General features: G+C 39.7%; 1 protein-coding gene across 8 annotated transcripts in view; it reads right to left on the bottom strand.

Annotated features, from left to right (window-relative positions):
• Nucleotides 1-19,774, bottom strand: part of LOC121299185 (unconventional myosin-IXAa-like) — a 168,587-nt gene that overhangs the window by 18,614 nt on the left and 130,199 nt on the right. For 6 of the 8 annotated variants that reach the window (XM_041226806.1, XM_041226798.1, XM_041226805.1 and 3 more), the window contains 12 exons: nt 17,224-17,343; nt 12,513-12,588; nt 10,940-11,080; nt 9,970-10,009; nt 9,737-9,859; nt 7,463-7,543; nt 7,267-7,377; nt 5,445-5,567; nt 4,916-5,065; nt 3,941-4,254; nt 1,224-2,858; nt 485-587 (listed from right to left, as the gene is read on the bottom strand). In XM_041226806.1, the coding sequence (XP_041082740.1) occupies nt 485-587; nt 1,224-2,858; nt 3,941-4,254; nt 4,916-5,065; nt 5,445-5,567; nt 7,267-7,377; nt 7,463-7,543; nt 9,737-9,859; nt 9,970-10,009; nt 10,940-11,080; nt 12,513-12,588; nt 17,224-17,343 (3,017 nt within the window). The remainder of the gene's footprint in view (nt 1-484; nt 588-1,223; nt 2,859-3,940; nt 4,255-4,915; nt 5,066-5,444; nt 5,568-7,266; nt 7,378-7,462; nt 7,544-9,736; nt 9,860-9,969; nt 10,010-10,939; nt 11,081-12,512; nt 12,589-17,223; nt 17,344-19,774) is intronic. The other 2 variants (XM_041226803.1, XM_041226804.1) reach the window with 2 other exon arrangements.

Genomic DNA, 19,774 nt, shown 5'->3' with positions numbered 1-19,774 from the left:
ACTCCAGTCCTCAAGTGTAATAGCAGGTTGTGTTATCCCAGGACTGTATGCTGGTTAATCTGCTTTGCTCTCCAATGTCTGGACCTGTCAGAGCTCTGGGGGCTGGAGTTGTGTGTCCCTGCATCAATGAGAGCCGTCTTTGTACAATGCTCTTTAAGCTCTACACACATTCCTGGTAGTGAACAGACACTGCTTTCTGGCAATGCAGTAAGTCTGCTGTGATGTAAAAGGGGGTGTAGTGTAGCAGTCTGCTGACTGAGTAAAGACTGTCTGACCGCACTATTTCAAGCACTGTTCAAGGTATTCCCCAACCCACCTTGTCTGATAAACTTAAATAATCTGCACAGCATGTTCTATAGAGCAGTAAGATGTTTACTCTTGCTTGCTTACATATTATGTAAGAGACTTTGGAACTTCCTATCATTTGATCACATATTCAGTTAAAACCACCGCTTTGCCCGTCCCCTCCCCACCCTCCCCTTACCTCGTGCCCCTTGTGTCCAGGGACTTTTACAAGCTTCGCACTCGCAGGCCTCTCTTTCCGACGGACAGAAGACTTCTCCTGATTGGCAGACTCCTTTTCAAACCTGCAAAAGTTTAGTCATTTCAGTCAAACGCCACCCTCTCTATTTCCTGCTAATCCCTAGTATGGGGATTTAAACTGCTAATCCCTAGTATGGGGATTTAGTCTTTTAGCATTCACCATATACAGTAGATATGACAGATGAGTGTACCAAGGATAACATCTGGCCATGTACAATAATCAGAAGTTGTTGAATAATCAGAAGTCGTAATATGTAGACAAGCTAATGCCTGGTAACTTAAAACTGAATATATTTGTATAAGGAACAATGCTTTATATAATGTGTCACAAAACTATGTAAATTGAATAGCTAAAATAGGTAAAAGGTGAAGAAAATACGTCACGTAGACAAAAGTTTCAAATGATGTTCTCAGCAAATGGCTAAGAATGACAGAATATCTGTTTCTTCTCATGATGAACAGATCTTATGAAGTAGGAAATTTATCCATATCTCCAAACATGCTCCATAATAAAGTACAAAGGTAAAATGACACCAGTGAAGGCATTAGCAGAAATGCATGTCTAATTAGTTTATTTAAAATGTGTACTACTCAGTTTAAGAGACCCAGCAAAGAACTTCTGCTTAGAAACAAACTCAGTGACATTAAGAAGATCTAATTTTAAAAACCCAACTCCTTACTTGGTGAATGGAACCCTATTGTCCTTTGGCGAGAAGAACATTGGTGTAGGCCTGTCAGCTGCTGTGCCGTCTGTGCTCAGACTTGGAACTTTCGGTTGCCTAATATGCTCATTCCTGGCAGCACCATCCCGTTTGGGGGTCCAACTGTCCACCTTTTCAAAGTCCTGTGGAGCTCTCCTCAGCCCTTCCCTGCGCTCCAGAAACATGCTGATCGGACGCTCTTTAGCCAGGGGGCGGATGGAGTCTTTATCTCCAGTGTTTGCTGTTAGGATGATCTGGCTGTCCACTGCGGACGGAGACACACCCCGGGGTGCGCTGGGCTCCCATGGCCCCTGGGTGATTAGGAGGGACTGCGGTCTTTCCACAGACTTGGAGCTTGTAGTTATGGGCTGTGTTGGTCCACTCCGCCGGCTTTGCTCGATCTTCTGCAGGGCCTCCCCGCGCTGCTTCTCGAACATGTCTCTCTCGTTCTGCTCGAAGACCTTGCGCTGATTCCCCAGGATCTCTTTCTGCTGCCGGATCTGGTCCATCATGTCCTTCTCGTTCTGCTGCTGCTGCTGCTTCTGTCGTTCAGCCTTCTCCACGTTCAGCTTCTCCAGTTTCTCAAGGACGGCTGAGTTAACCCCTCCTGGGACACTGCTGCTGCTACATACTTCCCTGGGCATTGCAGGGAGTTCTATCGTTTGAGACTCGCTGTCCCGCATCTGGGGAGGTTGCTGTACTAGACTGTCATCTAGCAGTGTGTCTTTCTGCATACTGATCACAACCACCACTGGCTTCCGGACTGACTCTCTCCGTTCTTTAGCTGGTTTGCTAGCTGCAGTAGAATCCTCGCTGGTCCTGCAGGCAACAGTGGAGCTCTTGGAATGCGGGACGTAGAAAATGGGCAGGCTGTTCTCGATCTTAGTGATTGGGGTCAAACCGATGGGGCTGGTGGACAGAGGCTCAGAATTCAATATCTCTGACTCTGTCGGAAGACTATCAGGCAATGCAGGGCTGCTGGATAAAATATCCTGATGTTCCAGCAAGCTGGACGGAGAGCCAGACTCTTCTGATTCTGCAGAAGCAGGCTTGACTTTTGGATAGTCATCAATGGTCAAAAGCTCAAAGCTGCCCCGTGAGCTCTCACTGTCTGGAGTGCCTTGTGGAGAGATTAGTTCAGTGGACCACCTTCTCTCCTCAGATGGAGACACCCCACCGGTAGACCTGACCTTCAGCAACTCCAGGCTGAACTTGGCCTGCTCCAGCTCCCTCATTCTACGACTCTCTCTTTTCGCCCGGACCACTTTCTTCTGCTTGGGGTCATCCAAAGATTTTGGCCTCTCTCTAACCACCACTTCCTGCACAACTCCTGTGTAACCCTCACCACCTTTACAATCATCTATTGTCCTGTCCAGAGAGTCTGAGCGAGAGTCTCTTGACATTTCTTCTTGGTTACAATCCTGCGTTGAGCTCAGTCTGCGCAGAAAGGTTTCTCGATCTTGATAGGAGCGGTCTTCCCAGTTGGTGGGATCCACTTCCATAATCTCTGGGATGTCCTTGTTCCCAAATTTCTCTTCCTCCTCCTCAGTTGGACTCGACTGTCCATTTTCCAGCTGCCTTTCTGTCACCTTCTGCTCTTTCATGTCTCTAAACCTGAAAAAATAAAGAGAAACCAATTTACACTACATTTGAATTTACATGCAAGAGATATATGTATTCCATGAAGTCACATGACTGCAAAATGGAAGCCATAATAGCTTATTTTCCTTTTCTCCCCTACGGCGTTTATGCAGATCAGCAAAAATAAAGGTTCAGTGACAGCAGCTCTGATACATAACTATTTACGAACCCTGTTTATGCTGGAGGCTTAAAATACCTCAGTCCCACTCCTTTATACGATTAAATAAATTATTGTCTTCGTGGTTTTCAGTAGATCATTGCTAAACCTTACCAAATTTAATTCCTAATCACCCAGTTTCTGTAATGGCAGCGAGACTTTAAATTTTTTTTTTTAGATTACGGCGTTAACATTCACAGTGGTGGGAAGGGTGAAAGCAACAAAAATTCCAAAGTATACCACATTGCTAAGCCAGCCCACACTGCCGAGTCCGGGGGCAGCTGTGGCGCATCTACCAGCTGTTCCAACCCCACCTCTCCCAGATGCCAGCCATAACAGCTAGTGGAACTGCAAGAGGAATGCCGTGGGGTGGACAGCAAAACTCATTAAACCCAATTAATTTATTACTTTGTCTACTGAACTGAGCATCTGAAAAGCAGTTTTTGGTTACAATCTAGATTATCCAGTTGGTTTGCTGGTACAGTAAGTATCTGCACTGAACACCCTTCCTCATTCTATTCAAGTCATATGACAATATGACCTTTCAGCTCTGCCAGCCCTACCTGACAGAGTAGTTCAATACTGGAGCAACATAACCCTTAGCCACTCAGAATGAGTGCAAACATCATAACACTGTTAGGAAAGTGGAACAAATATAGTAAAATAACCCTTCAACGTTCTTGCTCTTTAAGCAATTTTGGAGTTGCAATCATTCTGAAATGTCCAAAGAATACCATAAAAAGCAGGTACAGCAAAAAGAGTTAAAAGGCCATGTGATCTCTCTAGGATAAGGATGACCATGGCCTGATCCAATCAAGTTTGTGGTGTACATCAGTGTTTGTTATCACTTGCTTGGATATGTTGCCATTCATTTTGAAAATCCAAGCTAATTTAATACCTCTGCTGAGCCAGGTATCCCCTGCAAGCTGCCTGTAGCAGTATAATCCTGCGCATCTGTGTTCTGTAAACTCTCCTCTCTCTGTACCCGCGCCAAGCTGCCTGAATGCAGACTGCAGCCTCCCCTCTCTGGTAGCAGTGCCTCCGCCAGCTCCTCTGTATGATGAAGGCAGCTTCCCGCATCTGCAGGAACCTCCTCCGCTCCCTGTATCCTCGCCACGAGGACTGGATACTGGTGGCAGCTCCGTGGAGAAGGGCGGGGTCGGCTTCGGATTCTGCTCTTGCCTGCTTCATTCTGTAGCTCCGCCACCATCGCTATGAATCAAAAAGGTAAAGATACGATTCATACAGAAAATCCACAGCATCGTGGGGTTTCTTGTGGATATATGGAAGGGTCAAAAGCCCTGTATGTCCACCTGGGTGACACTTAAATACAAAACTTTTAAACTTTTTCGTAAGAGCTTGTAGCAGTCATTAGGTAAAGTGCACTGATTCTTGATAGTCTTCAGAGATGAACTGGCGCCAAGTAAAACATACGTTGTAGTAACTTAGACACACTTCACAGTTACTTCGTACTAGTATTTTGACAGCAACATTATTATTTAATTTTTCCTTCACAAAACACAAAAGTTCTGTAGATAAGAAGCAAGTAGGTTTCTCCCCACACTAGCGACCGTGGGTGATGGGCATCTTTATAATAACAGCTGTTGAATCTATAAAATCAACAGCGTTTTGGATTATACCCAAATGCAATTTAATTGGAAGCTTCGAGGAAAATTAAAGGTGTTCACTATACAGAGTGTGACATTCAGGACGGACAATTGAAGTTTATTTTGACCCTAAAAAACTGACATCTATACTTGACGAGAGATCTTTTTGTGGTCTGGACCAAGCTTCACACACAAATATTGTGTTGGGTGACGGCGGAGGATTGTTCCCAGGTTGTAGTTGTTCAAGCAGGGCAGGGCACACACACCTGTATAGCAGTAGCAGCCTGCTTCATGCTGAGAAAGTGATTCCTCTCCAGCAGTGTTCTGAACCAGCGCTGCAGGATGATGATGCGTCTCAGCACCTCCTGGTGTAGCAGGTCCTGCAGCCTCTGCCTCTCCACCTCCCTCATGAACACCTGGGAAGAAACACACACACACACAAACACATTGCATCACTGCAGCTTACAACAGCTCTCAAAGACAACAGCTTCCAGCTTAGATTCAATCCAAACACACTTCCATAGGCATTGTGCTGAGATTCCACTGGGCAGTGAAGTTTAGACCATCTGTAGTGTCATGATGTGGGAAGTACAACATGTTAAACTAATCTGGACCTACTCCATCCACCAACATCTCAACATATGTTGCTGCTGTACTACAGTACCTGTGCTTAGGGTTAACTTGGACCTGCTGTATATTGCTATTGGTAGAATAACCCAAATATTGTAAGAAATCAAATCTGTTATTGCTTGATGCAACAGTAAGTTATGAAAGGCAGTGCTAAAATGTGCATACCATGGTGTTCCCCACTTGAAAGCTGTCTGGGTTGACGTCCACCTGGCTCAGGTATTCTCGAATGCTGTGTTGAGAAGCGCCAGTGCCATCAGGTAACAGGACATGGAAATGGTCAACAAAATCCTGCCAAAGAAAGACAGAAAAATAATGACACTGAGGCAGCCATTCCTTTTCATGCAACAAACACTGCAAAAAAGTGATGCTGTATAATTCTGAACTTGAAGGACTGCTGTAGAAAAACTATTCGCATTTGAAATGTCTACTGCAACATGCCCCTGTACTGTTTTCATATTAAAACTTGATATGGGTGTGAATGATCAGAATTATCTTAACTAATGCACTGTAATATTCTTTGTGTATCAGGTACACTGTTGTCCAGCCTGTAGCCTGTACTCCTGAAACATACTGCCCCTAGTGGAATTAATAAATACCACACTAGCCACAAGTGCTCTTACTTGAACTGGAGGCAAGAGTGTTGCATGGGGACAGGTTAATGATTACACTGCGATGAACTTGATTCATTAACAGCCTAGACATAATTTTGAGAACTCTGTTCAGGACACAGGGGTGCTTTAAAGTCTGAGTTTTAAAAAGTCACCAGGATTTGATGACATACAAAATATGGTACAAAGTGGATCTTAACAAGAAGAATAAATACATTAAAATGACCCTGATATTTCACACCCATATCAAGTTTCTCTTGAAGCAATGGATTCCCTGACACTATAGGTAATCTGTAAAGCCCTTGAGTGATAATCATATTCCCAATGAAAGTAAAAAAAAAAAGCAAGAACAAAAAGAACACAAAGATTTGGTGGAAGTCTTTGAATACTGTTTCCTATCACTCAGGGGCCTTCATGGTATTTTTTCCATCAGGGTAAAGAGGCCAACAAGCCTAGAATATCCTTGTTGAAAGAACCTAACAAAAGCAAAATATGCTCTTTCAAAATACCTTTATTTATATCTGTGTTGAGTTATTGATATCTCTGACAATTACAGCACTGACATCACCGCACACACACGCAGCGAACAGCAACACATGTTGTTGTTTCTACTAACAGAAGGCCAAGCTTAGACAATGAGCTCATCACAAAGGCCAGGCCTTCTACCCTACATCCAGACACTCTCAACTGCTGCATGAGTAATGTGGAAAAGAGATGCTGTGTTTTCCGAGTTATCTGGGGTTCACTGACAGCAATAAGATGCCTCTATTCTAGGGATGATGTTCACAAGATCACCCTTAAGTCTCATTGTTTAAAACACTAAAAGGTGGCAGAAACTTTGGTCGACTTGGTTTTCACGCTGACGTTTTTATTAAACAGAGGAACATTCCACGAGGACTGTGATATTATTCATTTCTTATTACAGATGTTTCGCCTTTGTAAAGAGTCTTGCGGTCTTTCATTATGTGAAAGGTGCTATATACGTCTAAGTTGTATTGTAATGTATTTCTTGCACACATCACAAAAATGGGTCTACTAAACTTAACACAAATGATTGCAGTGGGCAGGTGAAATGAATCTCCTATTGCGTTTCCAAATGTATTTCTTAAAATACACAATTTAATGCCTTCTTTCCTCTTACATGTACATGCAAACAAAGAAAATACATATTGCCTGCCAAATACATTACAGTATATCTTTAATTAAATTAATGCCCATTTCTTCATAACCTTAAAATGGCTCCCAAGATCTTGGCCTCACTTGCCAAAGCCTCATGCGTATTGATCACTGTGATCTACTGTCAATTATGATACCCCTGAAGAGCAATTCAAGATATAACCAAAAAATGTAAGTGAGTGAACAGAAACTGTCTCTCTTACCTGGAAGGTGTACTTGATGCTGTACCCTGACTGTCGTATCCTGACAGTCTCCAGCATGCCTGTGTAACGCAGCTGTCTCAGCACCAAGGTGTCGCTGAAACGCAGGGGGAGCTGCAAAGCAAGAACAGGGCTTTCAGAAATACACATTGAAACTGTCTGTGCAGTATTCACAATAACTCAGCAAGGACTCCCTTACCTTTTCTGCATTCGAGCGGATGCACTTGACAAAGTAGGGCTCGGCCTGTCCCAGCGTTTCCATCAACTTGTTAAGGGAAGCCTTTATTAAAAAAAAAACAAAAAAAAAACACACAACATTACATTAGATAATGCATGCTATTGATGGGTTTTTTGATTCAATTCAGATTCATACTTTTTAGTTCCACTTTTTCTGGAGGTGGAAATAACATACAGAAATACTGTATGCATAGGTATGAAACCCAATTAGATTTATGTTGCTCTGTGTTTCCAAATGTTATTTTGGAACAGTTCCTTTATTTGTAATGTTTTTAAATCACAAAAAAAACAAAAAAACAAAAAAACAAAAAAAAAACTAATAAGGTATGCATTTTGTTTCCTTATAAAATGCATTAGGGATGAAGAGATCCGCTTGCACCCAGTATTCTTTTTTTTTTTTAGAACTACCCTGTTGAATTTGCAGTATAACCCGAGTGTGCAGGCTGCTGGAGAGTTCTAGAGTTATTAGCTGGAAAGCGTTTAATTCAAATAGGGAGAGGATTCATAATGACGAATAGTCATACAGTATCTCCACAGGGTATTGTTCACTAACTCTACTTCATAAAAACAACCTGAACTTCATTTCTCCCGTTATGAGAACAACTGACTCCACGAGGGTGTACAGCTATTTCGGTTGCTATAAATTCACTTTCGCCCTCGGAAGATTAAAACAAACACACACACAGGATGTGCGGTTTACTCAGTAGAATGAAGTCATCAGTTATGTATTCATTCCACAGACTACAAACCTGTTTATTATATATCAACACTTGGTGGAAATTAGAACTCACTGGCCATATATGTATGTGGCAAAAAAATAACAGACTTCCTTAAAATTTCTATAAGAAACTGATCGACAACCAGTGCACACACATACAGAAGACTTTAGAAAATGAACAATTCATCAGATCATATGCAAATGAAAACTCAAAGGGCTATGTTAGAAGATTTGGAGAAGATACAAGGCAAATGCAGTTAAGAAAGTTAGCCGGATGGACACAATAAACGCATAAGGGTCCATGTTTTGAAATTAGAAAATTCTGATAAATGACAGGAACAATCTTTCACACATAAATCTTTCTTAAAACCTAACATCATAATAATAATAATAATAATAATAATAATAATAATAATAATAATAATATGATTAAGGTGTTATTCTTGATGTTATTGCAATGTGTTCACAAAACATTTACCATTGTAATTTTTGTAAAATTATTATTGTAAAAATTTTTTATAAGGAGGACTATATCCATTTTAATTAAAAGCACAGACATGACATCATACTGTTATGTCTTTGGAGGCCTTTCAAATTAAAAGATCTCCAAGAAAAACAAGAAGGTACATTTTGGTCATTCTGATATAAAGATGGCAGCATAAAACCGGCACACACTCTTCTTAAAAACCAACAAGAAAGCTGGGTTTAAAATCACTTTCAGTACTGGCATTTGAATACAAGGGATTTGTATAAAAAGTTTTCTGAGAGTGTTGACACTATTGTCAAAACAGTAGAGGAATGGCAGTAGGGTAAATAAAACAAAAGCTGCTTTTGATAAACTATTTTTACTGCCCAACAGAGGATATAATATATAGGGAATATATATATATATATATATATATATATATATATATATATATATATATATATATATATATATAAAACACTGACCAGAGATCAGAAAAGATGGTGTGGGAAAACTGAAGATAAACATGGTGCTGCTGGAAACCCAAGAGCTTGTTTAGACTCCTAGCTGGAATCAAACGTGCAACCTCCTCTAACTTGTAAACCTTACAAACCTATCCCCACTACCCATGCACGTCAGCAGCTATTGTTCAAGGCTTTAACTGGTTGATCTAGCCTCTATCTTTCTAGGGACCCCTCCAGGGATTTTGCTGTATAATTAATCATACTCAAGTTAATTGTCTAGGTCACTCACCACATGGAGGAAAAAACAGGTCATCAACATGGGCATTTTTACCAGCTTCAGACACATTCTCACCAGGAGTTATGCAGCTTTTCTTTTTGCTTGCATACATCGCCTACCCTGGAACTCTCTTTTTGTTTAATCTGTTAACAGATTCATCTGCTACAGTGTGACTGGCAGTGCTGCAGCAACTAAACAGTCAGCTTTGGGTGTTCTGTGCTGCCAATGCGGTAGCTACATTTCTCATCAGTAACAATGTAACAGGAAAAAAAAAAGCAATTCAAACCCTGCGCTTAAAGAACACTTCTCACCTGAAACTGAGCGCTTATACTGGGCGTTTTCTTCTTCTTGTGCAGGTGGAGCAGAGATTTAGTGATGCGGTCTTGGAGTGTCAGGTTTGAGAGATACTTCAGGGATTTCACATCCAGCAAGTGCTGAAAGATAACAGTTTTATTGCATTAATATTAATAATAAAAATGCTGGAGACTTGCCTCCCCACTCCCCCCACTAATTAAAAACACTCCCTCTTTTTAGTTTGTCCCACCTTTGGAAGGCTTGGCTTTAACTTGAAGTGTTTGTTCCGCCTGTGGAAAAGAAGAAAAAAAAAAGTGTTTGTTTTATTTTCATTAAAGGGTACAGAGAACCCACTTTGAATTAATGTAGTTATTCCAAGCATGAGGATACAATGTATAGAAAAGAAGAGGCTTAAACCTAAGCCAAGCATCGCATCTGCTTAGCCACGTGGTGAATTTGGAACAGTGCAATTTGCCTGGTTATTCTGTCATTGGTTTTGAAAGAGTACAGGATAGATTCCAAAATGAGATCTGGTAACAAAAAAATAATTACTCACCAGTGGTTGTGAGATGCTTTATCTCTCAACATGTGTTGTTATATAATAAAGTATCTCCCATAGTTCAAAATATCTGTCTCTAGACTGCAAACCGTAACAGATCAAACGCCTGTTTTGTAATGCACTTTATTAGCAGTTAAAGCATGTCTTTCATTAGCAAAACCACCTAGACTGCAACCAGCCAAAGTTTTGGGAAACGTTGAATGGGATGTGGCAGGGAGTACACATCATTCCAGTTATTTAATGACTTGGCTAAACATAAACGTGGATGTACCAGCTCCAGTGCCAAATCTGTCTTCTGTTTTCTAAAACTAAAAATAACATAAAATAATATTTAAACTCCTCTACATGCATTTACCAGAAAGTAGTATCTAACTTATACTGCAACATTCAAGCATTTTTCTTTTAGATTTTAAATGTTACAATGTTTGCACTGCAACGCTTTCAAAAGTATATAGGCACTTCTATTTAGGGTTCAAAATGTGGACTGTTATGTACTGATCCTGTCCTTCTGTCACCCCTAGCATTATGTAGTACACATTATGAAGACCATACGCGTGTAACATTTTTATTTTATCTGGTAGCACAACTGAAGTATCAGGAAATAAGAGCTACCACCATGGAGTGAAGCCCCCACGCCCAGGTTCAGGTGTTCAATACCTACATGAGGATACCATGCGCCCGTTCCAGCAGCTTGTTGCTGGTGGAGTTGATGAAGATGCCGTCCTCTTCCAGCAAGGACCCGGAGGAGGAGAGCCTGCCCTGCCTAACGCTGCGCCCGTTCCAGCCCAGGCTCAAGGAGTCCCTGAAAGGGAAAGGCAAGATTCGGGGTCACTGCTCTGTGTGCTGAACAAGATGTTCCAGCCCTGAAATAAATATGGACACCGGTTGTCTGAAGTGCACACACTTATGTTTTCCTTTTGTATGTTGTATTGCATGCAAGTCCTAACTTGATACCTTTCAAGGGGTTTATATAAAACTATACCCTTTAGCAATCAGAGACCAGGACTTGTGCAAAAGTAGGTCCCAAGCTATTCTGATATCCTGAAGACCGTTCCACAAGCACAGTAGCTCCTAAACTTCACAATTCTACAGCAAGTTAAAAGACACCCCTCACCCCCAAATAATAACTACATTTGGGTGCCCATAATGGTATACTTTAGCATTCAAAAATGCTATGAATGCTATTACAATAAATGAGTTAAAGTCCTGACACAGTCTAACACAGCATATGAGGGCGGATGTAAATATCATCACTTCCCCAGCACAGCATGACCCTTTCTTGGAACTAGCAGGCCTGTTCCTAGGGGCTCCTTATATCAACACCTATAAATATAACTCCACACACACACACTCCACATTAACTGCCAGAAAAGACCATAACCAACAGAAACTGATGGTCAGTCTTTACAGTCTATAAAAACGGTGGAGACAGAACTGAATTCCTGCAGAGTCCAGGGTACTTTTCTTAACCAGACGCCAGGCCTTCTTAACAATGAAAACCAGCTCTACCGTGATAGAACTGGAGTAATGGCATGTTTATAAGCAACATATTTTTTTAATAATGCATTTTTTTATTATACAGCATGTAATCCTTTATTAATTCTGGGTTTGACAAGCCATTTAAACCCAGCTAAGCCTGCCTCTAACTGACACTGCCGCGGTGTAAGGAATACATTGATAGTAGGATTAAGTGACTGCAGTGCTTGAATATTTATTTGCCCCTGGGTTCCTTATGAATGCATCTCTGATGTCTGACCTCACACAGGAAGCAGCTGCAAAGGGCTTAGTGGTCACTTTGTAACCAAGAAAAAGTGTGCTAACAAAATCACATTAACCAGCTTTTTAACACAGTGGCTTTACCAAACAAAAGCACTCTTGTAACGGTGGCGAGTTGATGCCACTGCAACAGAAACCCCAACTGCACAGTATTCCAGTTCCTGATTGTGTGGCAAGGGGGGGGGGTATGTGTGACTTCATTGTTTACTCATGAATGTATAAGACAACCTGATAAATAAATGTTCATTAAAAAGAGAAGCAATGGCTACACATAAGCTAACTGATAACATAACTATGACCCAACACATCATACCCACTACATCACTATACTCGCAAGGTATTAGCAGTGATACTGATTAAGTGTCGATTTACAATTTTAAACAGAAATTGGTCAACACAACCATAACATGTAAACTAAAGCCATGCAAATCGGTGTTGTCATAGTACAGTTAGCTTACCGCTGTGTCTTCTCATTGATGGTATTAGCACCCTGCAAGTCTGACAGAGGTGTTCTGGGACTTTTCCGTGTTATACCTAATGAAAAAGCAAATCGGTTAGCGCATGGTACATGGGAATGCAATACGCCAACTCTTCCTAAGCAGGAATGCCAGTCATGTAATCTGTATACCAAAACATTTTTATTTGGTTTCAATTTCATGCATGGTTCATTTTTGTTACTCAACTGGAGGGCAGATTTTGCCTTGAGACATTCAAATGAGTAAAACGCATTAGCATCCAATTTTTTGGGCAACAGCAACAACAACTGGCATTCGCTACTCTCTCAGATTTGATTGATGAGACTGTGAGAAAGAAAGACCAAAAAAAACAAAAAAACAAACACACAAATAAACACCAACTGAGCAGGCAAAACAAAAAGGCAAAATAGTTGTGTTAATGTAATCCAGTCTTGTCCTGCTGAGGGTTCCTCCATATTCTCTACAAATTACAGTAACATGTTTAGTTCTTACTTCATGTTTGCTAAATATCCAAGCAATGACCAGCATGGCAGCTTGTAGGGCTATTCTGAAGTTGCTTTACGAACCCCGTCTCCTTTCCTGATGACTTCATGTTTTAAAAGACATTCCGCTCAATCACTAATGAAAATACAGTGTAACCCGGTTAATGTCACCTCGGTTAATATCCCAACCCACTTATTATCATTATTAAAAAACCACATGCCACTCACCATATTTAAATTAACTCTTTTAATGTCACTAGGAACCACACTTATTATCCCCTTTTAAGTCGTATGCCAAAGCTGCGCAGATGAGGTGTACTGTTTTAAATACATTTTTTAACCATTATACTATCCCTAGATTTAAAAAAAAAAACAATGTGTAAACCCTATCAAAAGCAGTACTGGAAGGGCGTTACTTGAAGTCATGCCTTCAAAATGTCGGTTAAACTGATGTACTGTACGTAGCTAGCTACAAGCAAAAATATCTACTCAAAAAAGAAAAGATCTGACAGACTCAGAAACAGGAAATTATAAACCCCTGTGAAGGAACACCAAACATTTCACATCAAAACACTGCAAAACAATTTGGAATGTGTTTAACATTAGTATAGGCTAATCATTTTCACTAGCAACAGCTAGCTAAGAAATTGAAAGAAACAGTAACAAACATTAACATTAAATATAGTAACTGCAGCTGGCTTTGTTGTTCCTGATTTTATTAGATTCTACACATATCGTTGTTTGAGTTGTTAGCTACAGTAATTATGTTACGTTACAGCAATAAACTTAAGCTTATGGTGCGGTTTAATGGACTGACTGGTTTCCCCCTGCACTGATATAACGTCAGCTAGCTAATTAAAGTATGCAGCAATTGTTCGCGTTTGTTTGAGCTATCTAGACAAATAATGAATTTCTGCTGAATATTGAGTATGCTGTAAATGACCCTTAATTTCTACTGTGTGGTGGCACCACAGGATAACATGAGACCCTGTTTATATCCCAGCCCGCATAATATCCCCAAATAACTTTGCACGGTAATGAGGATATTGAGAAGGTTACACTGCATTTGTAAATACCACAGGTGCAGACACTGAGACTAAATCAAGACGCATCTTCATCAAACCAGAGATTCACTTCAGCAAGTTGCCATTGGTGTGAAATACTGGACATGTACAGTATTCTTCTTTTTGTGTTGATTGGCTTTGAATTATTTTCTATTGCAGCCACCACTACCTGGTGACTAACCTGAAATGCACCTGGGACACTGGAGTGTGACCTAACCCATTGTGATATTTCTTACATCCAGGAGGGTAATTAATAGTTATAATCTGGTTTACTAGATGTACCTGGAAGTTAGATATGATTCTGAGAGCTCTATTAAGGCAAGAGACGTACTTTAAAAAGTCAAAGTAATAAAAAGTCAACCTAAACAATAAAAGGAATATATTATTCATGGAATTTCATGCCCATACCAAGTTTCTGTAAGTGTGGTATGTACCAGGCTTTGGGGTTGATTTGACCATCCACAGTTGGCTTATATAATATTACTCTGATCTGGGGAATTGCTCGTGATTGCATCAATCACCTTTCCATGGTTGCTGCTACAAACAGATGGTTGAAGAAAGCCAGGGCGTTTCCCCAATACTAAAAAAATGATCTAATTAAATCTACCTTCTAGGTGAGGCACAAGACAAATCAAATACTTTTTTTGTCCCAAATCCTGATTCAAGTCTAAGGGGTGAATTTAAATCAACAGAATGGAGGTTTAAATATGTCTGTCTGTCTGTCTGTCTGTCTGTCTGTCTGTCTGTCTGTCTGTCTCAGAAGTTAGCTTTTTTAATCATTTTAAATCACTAATGAATGTGCCTCACCAATTTTAGCATGCATCAGAATTAGTTAACAAGAGTTATTTCAACAAGTGCCACACTGCTTGACTGATCATTTGGGTGTGATTTCATGAGAACAGCATCAAGGCAATTTAGCTTTCTTATTGTGGAAATATTTTATAAATCACTGTAATTACAACACTGCTGCACTGTTTTGAATTATTGGAACACACTGAAAATTTGATTTGCCAAGTCTGGAGTTTTAAAGGTGACGAGAGGCGAGCCAAACAGCTATTCTTTCAGCAAAGTGATTTATTATTCTGATCAAATTTCCAATCAAAGCGGTTTGCAACTCAAAGGCAAACAAAGGAAATCATGTGCAAGCCACTTTTCATATATACAGCCAAAATCTGTAAAAGCTCTCGCAATATTAGAAATTATTCAATTTTTTTCCTTCATTTCAAAACATGATATCTGGTACTAATTTACAATTGATTAAATATTTCTGTTTGCAAGCCATGCTTTTAGTTTATCTTGCACTTCCTTGATTATTCCACCTGAAAGTTGCTCCACCAACCTCATTAAAGGTTCTTTATTGTAGTGACTTCTGATCTGTTTTTTGTTTAGACTGTATTGCTTTATAGTCACTATATAATATGTTATGTCTGTATGCTGATTCTACGCACAATAGTACATTCTATTTTCTGGACATTCTCTTCATTCCTTACCAACTAGAGCAATATTTATTATAAATTGTCATACACTGAAAAGTACAATGCAGGGACATAAAAGGTTGATGCAAGTACATTGGTTGTACCTTATTGTGCTAGTAGTGTCACTTAAAATAAAATAAAAATACAAGGTTTGCTTTTTACAAACTGAAAACAAAGCAAATGTTTAACCTGGAGGGAAAAAATTATTTATACAACAAATGATACATTTCTGGGGAACACTGCTTTGTCAGGGTAATTTGGAGAAAAACAAATGTGACAGCCCCTCTGAAACCATACTATGGCTCCCCAGGGGTCCCTGGGCCCCTGTTTGGGAACCTGTGCATTTGAGCATGTTAATCTTCGAAATAATACAGCTAGTTTCACAGACCACAGTTTGCTCTAATCTTGAACTACCCCACCTAAATTAGCAAGGAGTAGTCCAAGATTAGTGCTTACTTGGGTCTGTGAACATTAAAAAATGATGCGTGGAGGTAGTGGTGGGGTGGCTGTGTACACCACCGGCGGCTCTACTGAGATCTCCATACATTACCATCTAGGTGCTCTGTCCTGTGAACCCCTCAACTATAACCTCAGAACAGAGTAAAACCCATCCGAATGGGGAAACCAGCCTTCTCCACACTCACAATGGAAGAAGGGTAATATAGGATGGGTTTAGGCGTTGGGTTCAGTAATTAATCCAGTGGTGTTACACTCCATGACACAGCCCGAGTGGTGTTATTGTCCATGCTTCCAGACACACTGTGCAGAGGCTGGCATCAGTGGCGAGTATTATATATATATTAAAAAGCATACAGAGGAGCTCTCGTCTCATGCAGAACGGGTTATTGAGTAACAAAGTAACAAACATATGAGTGCATGGATGGAGTGGAGACCAACTGCATTCGGATTCACTTTACCAGCAGAGTTTCAATTCACCTGGATTGTCAAAAGATGCTGAATGGATTTCCTGAGCCCAAGCTTGTGTTCATGTTTTTTTTCCTTTCCCCAAGAATTTATAAGAAAAAAAAGTATATATATATATATATATATATATATATATATATATATATATATATATATATATATATATAAAATTCTTTTTTTGAGATTTGCAAGATCACCTGTTTTCCTAAACAAAGATAGCGGCCAGTATGTTCCACTATGGGTGGCACTATGTAAATATATAAGCAATCTACCTTCATGCAATCATGCCACTGGCTAAAGTGAACCTGGATACTGGTGGATGAATTTCAAACCTACATAGTAATTGTGGCAGATTTCTGCTAACCCTTCAGGCATGGCCATAAATATCATCAAATATAAGAGGAGCATTTTAACCATGGAAAAACATATGCAGCATCTTCCAACATCAGAAACACAACCGTATTCGAACTGCAATGGTTCATACGTGTAGATGGAAATGTTTTAGATGGTCTAAAATAATACAATTCAATTCAACTATACTATGTGGTTCATAGTACATTGTTCAGTTTGTATTTATTTTTTTAAAAATTGTAATCCAAATTAAAATCAACCTTGCAGACTGCTTTTAACTGAGTTTCTTCAGCTGGGAATTTGAAAGGACAGGCAGTGTCAGAGCGAATGGTGTTGGTCCCCATGTCCGGCTGGGTAAGTGTAGTGAGGAGAGAGGATTGCGGGATTGCAGCCTTACTGTACTTCTCCTCCTTGCATCTCTGCAGAATCTCTAAGCTTCTCTGATGGACTGGGTGATGCAGAAAGCTAAAACTATCCACACTTTTCAAAACCGCACATGGAACTGCATCATCATGCCCTTGGGAAGCAAAATAAAAAAATAAAATAAGAAAAAAGAGAGAAGACAAGAGAAAGATTATATAGGAGAGGGATAGGAGAGAGCTCTACTAGAGAACTATCTGCAAGGTGTCTAGAACATTTAAAAGTGTCACATTTGCAGTAAATACATGAGACTATGTCATACTAAGCTTATTAGGTTTTAATATTAATCTATAATAATGTACAGAGCAACAGTACCCAAATATGGGATTAAAGTGTATTTCATATGCCATGCACAATTTTACATTTCTAACCTTACTATTTGATAAGTAATTCAAATTCTTGACCATTAAATTTTAACACATCTTACAGCAAATAGTTAAGCCCTTCAAAATATAATTCTGCCTTCATTCCGTTTTTTAAATTAGCCAAACCACAATGTCTTTTGAAATGGTTAAAATCTGTTACATCAACTAAACGGAGTCTTAATAAAAAATAATGAAAAAAAAAAACAGACTGAAGAACAATCTCAGCTCAGAAGAGTGTCCCATTTCTAGTTGTGAGGGCAGGCTTTGTATTTCAGTTTACTGGTAATTGAATATACAGAAGGCCGATTCATTTTCTATGTTATTGACCAAAAGCAATTTTTGCTTGACAGCTGTTTGGCCAGCTACTGTAAAGCAAGTTCCTCTAGTCTGTGGAGTCAAGAATCACATTTTTGTTTTGTTTTTATTTAATTTGGCAACTGGGGAAATAATCTACAAAACATAATTTTCAATGGTTTCTACAATAAAAACACTAAGTACAATAACTGAATTCTAAAGTTGTTACTAAAATCAAACCTGCCCTGTAAATACTACTGGTTGTATACAGATGTGCTTTTATCATTTACAGTTACTATATTGGGGTTTAGGGGCACTGCAGACCAATCCTAGCCTTGGAGGCCTGGCTTTGAGTCCAGCTCATGTTGAACGAGTTTGGTAGTCTGAACCTAACACCCCTATGGACATTAGTGTATTTTGCAAATGTACAACAGGTACAGTTCCAAAGAATTGGCAGACTCTGCTTGAGAGAGGCCCAGGACTGAATGGAAAGGGGTGTTCGGGTCAGGGTAGGATTGTGCACATTGTATCCAGTACCCTCATTATTTAACAAGCTTCAAGTTATCATGAACAATGTCTTACATAAAAAAAATTAAAAAAACTAAAAAAAAAAACTGAAGTAACATTAGGTTATCCACGGTTAGTGCTAATCAGGATCTGTGAATCCACAAGTACATGTTTACGATATGTGTGTGTAGGCGCAGTGTCAAGTGCATCCTATTCTAGTTGTGCTTTGTTCTATGGAGTCCTAGGAAGCAGGACTGTGCTCCAACAGGAAACATAGCAAGTAAATGAGTAAGCAGGCAGGCTATGAAATAGTCTCCTTGATCCTTTACAATAAAACTGAAAAATAGACCAAAGGGCAGGGCAAAGGAAGCCCCTCTCCTAATATGTTTTCTTTCCCATTGGCAGCAGCTGAGCTAAAGTAGGAAACTAATCAATAGAAACATTAAATAAATTGACTCCATCCATAATAAAGCTGCTATAGTGCAAGGAACGTATGATCACAATTACAGAATTGCATCCATAACTTAAACAATCATCTAAATACCACCATAGATTCAATAATTATTGAAGATAGTTATTAAAGAACCAAGGTTTGAAAATCAAAGGTCCAACAGTGCATGTCATTAATTATTTCAAACAGTGGCAGTATTTAGATCCTCTGCCATTTAGATCACATGTACCCCTGCATAAACAACAAAACTTTAAAAGTGGAAGCAATACTTATAATTAACATTTCTTCTTTCAATAGCTCACTCCATGTTACCATTTAAAAAAAAACAAAACAAAAAAAAAACACGTTTTTGGTTTAATCAGACAAAGGGATCTCAGGTTAGCTTTCTTTCACAGTGGAGGTAAACTGCTATCCCTTTTGCTTGAGGTGCATGACTGAGTGGACGACTTCTACCCCCTTACTCACAATTACATCAGAATGTACATCACCTTGGGAACATGGGCTGGTGACAACACAGCACTGTCCCTGATTTACAGTCATTTACAATTACTATATTGCTCAGGAATGGCAGCGCTGCGGGGCCACTACCTCCTTACTGCACAAAGAAGCACACTCAAGATCTTCACTAATTCCAGTATGCAAGGTCAAAGCACTTGTATGCTATAAAGAGTTCCGTGTATGCTAAAAATCAACCCTGGGTCTTTGTTTCCTTTGATAGGCCAGCTGTATTTAAAAATAGAGAAACCAATTCAGCTAAATGCATTTTTGTTCCGTTTTCTCCAGAGTAACTGACGACTAAACTTGCTGAAGATATTGCTGATCACTACTGAGGAGTTAGAAGAGTTATTGATATCTACTCAGAGCCAAAGCTGCAGGAACTACAAACTACAATTACTGCAGGCAATAAGCGT

Source organism: Polyodon spathula, chromosome 24 (genome assembly GCF_017654505.1).
Source record: "Polyodon spathula isolate WHYD16114869_AA chromosome 24, ASM1765450v1, whole genome shotgun sequence".
Taxonomy (NCBI): Eukaryota; Metazoa; Chordata; class Actinopteri; order Acipenseriformes; family Polyodontidae; genus Polyodon; species Polyodon spathula.
The sequence above is the reverse complement of the archived record's forward strand: the minus strand, read 5'-3'. Positions and strand labels throughout refer to the sequence as shown.